This window comes from Carassius auratus, chromosome 19, assembly GCF_003368295.1.
Source record: "Carassius auratus strain Wakin chromosome 19, ASM336829v1, whole genome shotgun sequence".
Taxonomy (NCBI): domain Eukaryota; kingdom Metazoa; phylum Chordata; class Actinopteri; order Cypriniformes; family Cyprinidae; genus Carassius; species Carassius auratus.
Genome location: NC_039261.1, coordinates 12,938,579 through 12,948,455, shown reverse-complemented (window position 1 = coordinate 12,948,455; position 9,877 = coordinate 12,938,579). Strand labels below are relative to the sequence as shown.

Below are 9,877 nucleotides of genomic sequence, written 5' to 3'. Positions count from 1 at the left end.
TTATAAATATTGGGATTAACAAATGTCTTTGCAAATACCTACTTGTATGAATTAAAAAAGACAAACTATATTTCTTTATCAGGTTTTAACAACAGTAAAGCATGGCTACCACAGAGAATGGTTGCTAAAAGAAGTCCCTATCTCTTTGGGGGGGAAACATAAATCAATAAAAAAGGATTAATGTACCACAGATCTAAAATGAAATGAGAAAAAGGCAGGGGCAGCCGCCTCTGTACACGTGACAAGAGACTGCACTTATTGTCAGGCTGCTGCAAAATCGAGCAAACCAACAAATCATTGTCTAGTATATATTTTTAGTGCATTTGTTGATGGATAAATAAAAACACACAATGTGCTGTATTTGGAGCATAGATTTAAAAACAAGTCAGTATGAAAACAACTGAAAAAAAAGAAAAAAGAAAAAAAAAGACCAATTGCAATTCAGCCTGCAAATATTATGATTAGGCTGTGGGTTGTATTTTGAATTCTGAATTGTTCTATTGATGTAAAATTGAACAACAAGACTATTGGCTGAATTATTTGCAGAAGTGTAATTTTTTTTTTGTTGTGGCTTGATGCATAAGAGTACCTTCCTAAAAAAAAAAAAAAATAATAAAAAAAAAAAAAATAATAAAATAAAAAACAAGAAAAGCTCTGAGCCCAAACAGCATTTTCTTTTATTTAACAAATCAACAGCTCTAAGCTCAAGAGCAATCTTCTTTTATTTAACAAATCAACATAGAAATATTGCATTGACTTAAGTAAACATGATCATTCTTCAATCCATAAACCGGTAGAAATACATCGTTCGAGTAACCTCTAGAATGATAAACCAAGGCAGGCATCCGATGCTAGTCCAGAGTGCCTCAGAAACACATGATCTACTGAAATTTACAAAACGACCATGGGCAAAACACCACTAAGTCAACCCGAATATGAATATGCATTAAAAATCCCCCTCCCAAACCCACCCCACATCCATCCATTCATCATCATCATCATCATCATTCATTAAAGCCTATTTACAATGAGTGGTACTTGCACGAGCAAACAGAGAATCAGGACGTTGTTCATCAATATAAACGTTATTAACTTCATGCAAGTGCAACACTGACATCAATTAAATCTGAAACCAAAAAAAAAAAAAAAAGACTTCAACATGACGAAGAGAACAGAAAGCATACACTACTAAGTATAGATTAAGGCAACAGATTCCTGATACTTATACTGTTTTAGTGTCATGGAATTAAAGCTGCGCTAATCATCATCAACGTTCCCAATTAAAATCACATAAACCTACTAACTTACTCAGTCAAATCAAAGATGAACAAAAATCAAATGTTCACATTGTGCAAGAAAACAAAGTAAATACACATGGTATTTTACAACCTTCAGCACAGTGCAATTACAAAGAGTTTTACCATAGAAAAAAAGCCCTTATTGTTTTAAACATATGGCGTGGCTTTTTCAACTTTAGTTTGCAGAATATAAAGCATTAGAGTCAACAAACAGTTGATTAAAAAGGGAAGAGTCATAACATCTCCAAGATCCACATGCCCAGTTACATGGGTAAAATATATATATGCAATCAGGACGGAAGAAAAGCTCTAAGAAAATAAGATTAGCATTAAAAAAGGTTTCTGTAATATAACTGTTATTTATAGGGTTACAGTAAATCACCTGCTGTTTTTTTTTTTTTTACTGCTCAAGCTATGTTCCAGAAGTACTGCTGGGGGAGACACCGGCTCGCAGCGCCTCTCTGTGGCTTCTAACTCTAACTGCAACACTTCAGCAGCACTAAAGTGCCACAGGAACAGTAATAGATGGAAAGTAGTTCCTTAAGTTTTCCAAATGAAATTCAACACTCCAACTTCAAAACCAGTTAAGTAGCAGTTAGAAAATAATCATGAATGTTTTGCTCCACTGAAAGCATGTCTGATATCAAGGATGAGAAGTATTCCTTAACAAACTTCAGTGTAGTGTAATAGTGCACATGGTAGTGTTCCAGCCCATGGACTGCTCACCTTTAATCTAGATTAGTCTTTTTTTTTTCCTTTTACAGAGTCTGTTGTGTTTCTATTTTTGATTTTATTATTATTATTATTATTCACAGTAAATGTATTCAGTATAAAATTCTGTACTGTGAAGTTATTGCATAATCTATTTGCATAAACTATCCTGGATGTTATTTGCGGTTCATGTTTCTCTCCTGGCCTTTTTCTTCTGAACTTGCTTTGGTTGTTCCCAATTCTGATCAGATTTCTCTGCGGGAGCAAAAATAAAGAATTTTATTCAGCATGATTATTATTAGTTACATTATTATTATTATTATTATTATTATTATATACTGCAGGGACCCCAAAGTCAACTTTGAACATTTAGGATTTAAAATGTAATTAAACCTGGAAATAAAGTTTTAAGATTTTGAGGAAAAAAGAGGGGGAAAATTAAAGATATTCTGAAATGTACATTTTTAAATAATAATAAAAAAGTTTAATCCAAATTATGCAGGAGATATTCTCTGTAATGGGAAAATGGTATAAAAAAGGAGGAACATTTTCACTCTACTTTTTTGACAGTATGTGGTCAAATGCATTAAGTCACATATGCACATATGCTGAACATTCTCACTAGGGATATTACAACCAAACAAAATTACTTTATATAAATGTTAAATTAAATAAAATACAACATTAAACCTTTTCATTTAGTTTAACTTGAAGTACGCACAAAAATAACTAAATCCAACAGATTACACATCCTATCTAAATTAACAAAGAGTACTAAAACTGAACTAAACAATCTATTGTAATACTGTATCAATGATACTACGATCTGATCTGTGATCCACTCACTTTGTGAAGACTGTGGAGGGACGTTTTGCTTGGATCCCTCATCTTTAGGAACATGAGGAGGATGAGGCTTGACAGTCGCACTCTTCTCTGCAGGAGCAGAAACTACTTGAGTCACCTGGAAGAGGAACGTACAACTTGTTCAGTCATGCAGAACTCAAGCAGGGTTGACATTTAAGTATTTGTTCATTGTGCCACGGCTTGGTTTATTGGGACGTGTTGGTTACCTCAGCAGCTGGGCCGTCTTCTTCCGTTCTCTTTTTTTTCTTTCGTCTTTTGGATTTTCCACTTCCTGCAGGATCTACCTTGTCGTTGTCATCATTGGATTCCTAAATCCAGATGAAATCGTTAAATCTACTAGAAGTTTTGTTGATATAAGTTACAAAAAATAAGACTGTGTTTTTTAATACCACAAGTGGCTTGGAAACAGGCATCTCTTTCAAAGCGGGGGGATCTATTTTGTACTCGACATAATTGTCCCACGTCTCAGTTGGAGCGCTCCAGTCTGAGCTCAGGTCCTCGGTGGCAAGACCATCTGAAATCATACGGAGATACTGATGAGGTTAACAGTCTTTCATAATGTAGACTACCACTCAAACGTTTATGGTCTGTGTTTTTTTATTTATATTTTATTCAGCAAGAACACTTTATATTGATCAAAAGTTACAGTAAAGGCTTTCATAAATGGTACAAAAGATTTTTTTAAATAGGTGATTTTCTTTTGAACTTTCTATTCATGAAAGAATCCACAAAAATATTAAACAGAACAACATTAATTTGTGTTCGAGCAAATCTGTATTTATGAATGATTTCTGAAGGATCATGTGACACTCAATACTGGAGTGATGATGCTGAAAATTCAGCTTTGCCGTCACAGGAATAAATTAAGTTTTAAAATATATTATTATAGAAAACAGGCATTTTAAACTGTGATAATGTTTGACTGTTGTGTTACTGTGTTTCTAATCAAATAAATGCAGTCTTGATGAGCATAAGGGACAAAGACATTTTAAAAGGTCTTACAGATCACAACCTTTTGAAAGAAACGTTCATCAAGTAGATAGAGTCTAGAGTTTTGATCTTACTGAAGTTAGGCCATTGACTGTCAAAGGTGGGTCTACTGTCCCATTGCCTGATTTCAGAGTTCGATTTCGTCCCAATCTCTCCACCTGCAAAAATACACAGAAAAGCTTCATTCTTCAAGTTTGTAGTTTTGTTAGCCTTCAAGAACACAATTTTGTGCTCTTCACAAGCATGACAGTATCTGATGGGATCATTCAGAGCAAGTTTACTGGGTTCCGTTCTGCCTTAACTCTACCATAGGTTTGCTATGTTACTATAATTTTACGCTTGACATCTTAACATAAAATTAAGCAAGGTGAAATAATAGAACAACCATCTACCATCTGATGATTACCACACAACAAGAAACTTTAAGATCGGTCGCAATAAACCCATAAAACAAATCACGGCAGGGTCATAAACAGCTCTGATTTATTACCCTCGGACTCTTGTTTCCTGGTGGTGTTCTCACGGTTCTTTTGCCCAGGGGTCTTTTTCCCAGCAGGCAACTTTTCGTTGTTTAAAGCGTTTGTTTGGGTTGGCTTCGCAGAAACCTCTGTCCTTCCTCCACCATTAACAGAGTTCACATCCTTGCAGTTAGACAACACTAAAAGAAAACGGTGAATCTGATAAAGTAAGTTCTGTCACATCATTATCGTTTGTGGATGGTAAGATTCTTTTTAAAGAAGAAGTCACAAATTATGCATTTATTTGATCAGTAAAAGCATTAACACTGAAATGCTACAAACTGAACACAAACATTCACAGATTCTGTATTCAGTCTATGAAAAGTGTCATTTTTACCTGAGGGTATAATGGTGTCACCCTTCGAGGCCTTGGCACGTGATGACTCTGCAATACAAAGGAAGAGCACTTCAATGGTCAAAGCTAACATGGGTCTTAAAGGAAATCATGCCGGTGAACATTTTCTTGGATGCCATGAACAAGCACTGAATTTAGGAAATGCCTACCCTTGTTCTTTTTGGTGCCAGCAGGGGCTGTAGCAACAGGTTGCTCCACCTTCTGGCTGGCACGATCTCCAACCTCAGGACTCCCAGAGCTGTCACCAGGGCCCTTCTCTTTTTTGCGCTGCTGACGTTTTTCTCGATGACTGACCTTGGTTTCCCAAGCACCTGCTAAACACAGTCATACTGAAAGGGCATCTCGTAAAAGCAGCTCATTTGAATCACGAACAAACGACCTTAATGCTGAAAAAGTGAAGTTGACATTACAGTTCATTAACCCAGTTTCATACCTTCATCAGGTTCCTTGCCATCAGTGGAGGAAACAGCTTGGGTTGGCTTCACCTCTGGTTTTGGTTTCTTCTTGTTTTTCTTGGTCTACATAAGAACCAGAAAAATTAATTTAGAAGTATCTTTCTCTCACGCTCACACTCACTACAGGCACATAGTGACAGACTGTTATAAAGCTTTCTTAAAATAAGTATTCGACCTTGGAAAAAAACATGCCTAAAGTCGAGGCCTTGGGACAAAGTACACAGTTTCCCCTCTGGATGTACCCTACATTTGCTGTATCTGCATTCTCAAATTACAGGCCGATACTGACACCCGACCTCTCTCTCAATCACTGTTTACAGACTGAACCAAGGCTGATTCAAACTTTCACAGCACTGCTGTGCAAAAGAGTCAAAAGTACTTTCCAAACCGGTCAAGTTTTGTTAATGTGCCCTACAAGTGGGGTTGGAAATTTCATAATTACAAATACAGAACACATGAATGACCAAGCAAAGCATATTTGATGATGACCGTGCATATTTGATGTGTTAATACAGATATATAATAGGAATAATACCATATCTATAATCTACTGTCTATAAATATAGAGTCTATAGTGCAGACATTCATAAACTTTTTGTCTGCCAAACCCATTTGTCTAATTTCACTTGCAAAATATCCACAAGCAACCCATGAGAACCAGAACCCTAATTGAATTTTTAATAGTTTAACAACAGATTTGCTTGTTCATTGTTCTCTGATTGTCACATGGTGTGCAGGTAAACAAATAATGCATTTCATTTGCCTTTGTAAGTGTTTTATCATTACGTCAGAGTTACAATACTAATATTTATTGATGCTTTTATTAAGATAAGACAATATGTAGACAGTAAGAATGGTGGAAGAGAGAGAGGATAAGGGAATTAGGATAGGTTTGCGAGCCGAAACTCAAACTCGGGACGCCCAATATGCAATAGTTCAGCACTAGGGGTGTAACGGTTCACAAAATTCACGGTTCGGTTCGATACGATACACTGATGTCACGGTTCGGTTCGGTTCGGTACGTTTTAGATACAGCAAAATGCAAAAACATCTCAACTTTTCAGAATGCCGCAAGCGCACCGCGGGTCATGTGACAAGAACTAACCAATCAGCTTCATCCTTTCCCATAACAACGTTGAAACTCAGCCAAGATGAAGGAACAGCTGATTATAGTTGTATATGGATTGCAATTTTGAAATAAATTTAGTAGCAGAGCTACTGCAAGCGATTTTTAGAGCTGCAAATCCATTTATCCTTCGCTGAAATTTCCGCGTCTCATGGAGAGAGCACGTCATTGTTGCTTAGCAAAGACAGACGCCTCATGACCGCTTCTGCCCGAGCGCTTTGGAAAGGAGGAGAAAGACGCGCCTAGCGTTTTCCACGCGTTTTTAGGCGCGATATGTGAACGGCCCCTAAGGCGCTCGCTCACTCAGCACGCGCTGAAGGCTCATTGCAAAATGTCTAATGCATTTAACAGACCAGAAATATAAGATCCTAAAATAACCAACAGGTCTGGTGTTTGGGTGCACTTTGGATTCCCTGTAAGCTATAATACTGGTGTCTAAATGCTGCAGGCATAGTTTGTTGCGTGCATGTTTCTCCTTTTTTTCGTCTTTTCCCAGATACTGACACAATAAGGTGATGTCGGCGTAAATGAGTTGACATGTTTCAAGTATTCACGCTGGTGTTTTTTTTTTTTTTTAAAGCAATGAAGCAACCGCGCGAAGCCCTCACTATATAGGATTTTAGAAAGAATGCAGAGCACTAGTGTAGTGTGCAAACTTACCACAGTGTGGATTTCAGAAAGTGTGCAAAGACTTCACGTGCACACTTACCATAACATGGATTTACAAATAATGTTCTAAGGAGGGGCTCTCATGTCACTCTGATCGAGCAGCTCATAGATGGAATCATGCATCTCAAACAATATGTTTGAGAGTCATCTTCTTTTTCTAGTCTGTTAAACGCATTGGCCATTTTGCAACGAGCCTTCAGCGCGTACTGAGTGAGCGAGCGCCTGACTGAGTCATAACATAACATAAACATAAGTTGGTGTTTTTTTCTTCTTCGGGAGTGTCAGGGGCGTTGCCTGTTACGTCGTTTGGGTTATTGGGCTACCTTGTTGAACGCATATCATTATATTTCTCTTTTTTTTTTCCAAATATAATTAATTAGTCCAACGAACCGTTCGGTATGCATAATGCGTACCGCGTACCGAACCGAAAGCGTCGTACCGAACGGTTCAATACGAATACGCGTATCGTTACACCCCTATTCAGCACGCTGCCTACAAAGCTATTGGCACCGACTATTTATTCTTGAATTCTCCACTTTTGGAATCGCTTTCAGAATTGTTTTATTCCAGCTGATGAATGATAAAGCAGCCAACTGAGATTCACTCAACTTCAAAGAGCAAATATTTCAATCAGAAGACAATATAAATACAGCATGTGCTTATAATTTATAGATAAATATAGTTTTCCTTATAGTTATCTTTATATTTATCATTCTTAGTGTGAACAGGCTTTTAAATCACTCAGTTTTAAAGGTTTGCTTCACATCCACTTATTATATCATGTATAAATATTTTTATTCAAAGTAGCTACTTGGAATTTTTGTATTAATCTTTTGCTTTGTTAATGTCACTTCCATGTTGTTTCTGACTTGAGCGTTTGGTATTACATCACAGAGATATACAAGTTTTTCAGTCAAATCACTGTACAAGCATGTTCAACGTTTTTAGCAAATCTCCAAAGAACTCTAACTGTTGTGCTTCTCAGAAAAGCAAAAGAAATGCACCACAGCTGCGCAAAAATGCCTTTTTACTACAAATTATTGTTACTACAAATATATCAACATAAACAAATACATTTCCTCAACAAAACCAGCATGAATACTAGGTGGACCAACCTTTGTGTCCGCAGGTATCTGTGCTGGAGCTGGAACTGGAGCTGGAACAGGTGCTTTTGCTGGAGCTGGAGCAGGAGGGGGTTTCTTTTTCTCCGCAATGACTTTAATTTCCTCCCGAGGTTCAGTCACTGTCTGTCCATTGGCCTGGGCCTTCTGCTGCGGGCACATGACAGTTACACACCGACAATTACAAACTCCTCATTTCCTTCCTCTATCAACCGACAGTGCTTGAAAACAACCCTTACGCCATGAAAACCGTCACTACGCGGATCTTTTATAATTTACTCAAAAAAAGGCGGCGTTTAGCCAAAACGAAACTTATGAGCGTGTCTGCTAAACTGTGCTACGTGGCTCTTCTAAGCTACCGCCTTCGTGTCTGTTTTATTACTATAACTTGCTCGTAGTCAAATAACAACGTCAGATTTGTTAATTTAACACTAAAGGTGAGGATAAGCAATACGGAATTAAACAGTTATGATTGGAAAATAATTTCTGTGTGAACAGCTGATTCTTAGCGGTTTTGACAGGTTAGCACTTTAGCAGCTAACGTTGACGTTACTCGCGCAAAACCTCTATCAAAGTCAAGTCAGCTAAATATGATTTTTAGGAAGAAAATGTACCTCAAAACCTAGAAGGCTGCCTATCTAGATTTCATTTTTGGGTATCACACAAAGGCTGTCTAGGAAGACTGATGTCTTAGTTTTGAATCACAGCCATTAGCATTAGCAAATCACAATCTCAGGCCGCTTAACTTTACCTTCTCGGCTGCTTTCTTTTTGTTCTTCTTTTTCGGTTCGCTCGGTTCGGTCTTCACAGTCTTCGGTGGGACGGCGGCCTTGACCGGGGTCTCAGCAACGGCGGTGCTGGGGGTCTCAGGAACGGGCACAGCTCGACGCCTCCTCCGTCCACAGGCCGCGAGCAGCAGAAGCACAGTCAGCCCGATCAGCGCCGCGCTTAGAATCAGCCACGACGGACACTGCTCCGGCTTTATCCCCAGATCAAGCCCCAGCTCCAGCCGGAGGAAGTCCAGGCCGGAGGACAGCAGCCCGCGGATACGGTCAGACACGTACTCGGCTCGCTGTGTAGCTAAAGCTCGCCAGTCCTGGTCCATTTTAAGCAACGGACAGGAACCGCACGCAGACTGAGAGTGAGCTGCTCCTGGCAGCGCGAGAGAGTGAATGGAGAGAGGGAGGGGCTTTGCGATCTCTCGCCTTCTTACATTATGACTGTGTCTCAAAACATATTAATCTGACTATCTAGACAACACTTTTGGTCGTCTCTGGAGGGCGCAGCATTTTTGGTCTTATGAAAAAATTTGTAAGGAATGTATCCTCTTTATATTTTTGAGAATTTTTATCTTTAAATAAAGTTTTCGGCCTCACTTCCTACTGTTACTTTTTTTTTGATTGATGTAGACTGACTTTGACTTATCTTTTTATTAAATTAGTAATAAAAATGCGACAGATTCTTGAAACAATATTCTTTTTGATGTTTCTATTGATTTGTTTGCTTTCCTTAGCTTATGTTTCCGTTAATTAATGCATTTATTTTTCTTTCACAGTTCCACAACTGATACTTTCGAGAAAAAAAAAGAAAAAAAGGCTGCATTTACTTACCTTCATTTGTTTCAATTTGTTCTACCACTGATCTATAATAACCATTATATTGACCAATGGTTACCGTCCATCCATCCATCATCTCACGCTTATCCGGGGCCGGGTCGCGGGGGCAACAGTCTAAGCAGAGATGCCCAGACTTCCCTCTCCCAAGCCACTT

At 38.2% G+C, this 9,877-nt stretch overlaps 1 protein-coding gene across 4 annotated transcripts; it reads right to left on the bottom strand.

Moving 5' to 3' along the window:
• Window positions 1–653: 653 nt before the first annotated feature.
• On the bottom strand, window positions 654–9,368 carry mtdha (metadherin a). 4 transcript variants are annotated; one of them, XM_026288980.1, is made up of 11 exons: window positions 8,859–9,368; window positions 8,102–8,254; window positions 5,170–5,254; window positions 4,886–5,050; window positions 4,719–4,766; window positions 4,354–4,521; window positions 3,938–4,021; window positions 3,263–3,387; window positions 3,080–3,181; window positions 2,856–2,970; window positions 654–2,264 (listed from the first exon to the last, which is right to left on the bottom strand). In XM_026288980.1, the coding sequence occupies exons 1-11, from the start codon at window positions 9,210–9,212 to the stop codon at window positions 2,197–2,199; spliced, it is 1,467 nt and encodes a 488-aa protein (XP_026144765.1). In that variant the 5' UTR covers window positions 9,213–9,368; the 3' UTR covers window positions 654–2,196. The 4 variants fall into 4 exon arrangements, with proteins under 4 accessions (XP_026144765.1, XP_026144766.1, XP_026144763.1 ...); XM_026288981.1 differs by having other exon boundaries at window positions 4,886–5,047; window positions 8,859–9,366; XM_026288978.1 differs by having other exon boundaries at window positions 8,102–8,257; window positions 8,859–9,362.
• Between the last annotated feature and the right edge of the window lie 509 nt (window positions 9,369–9,877).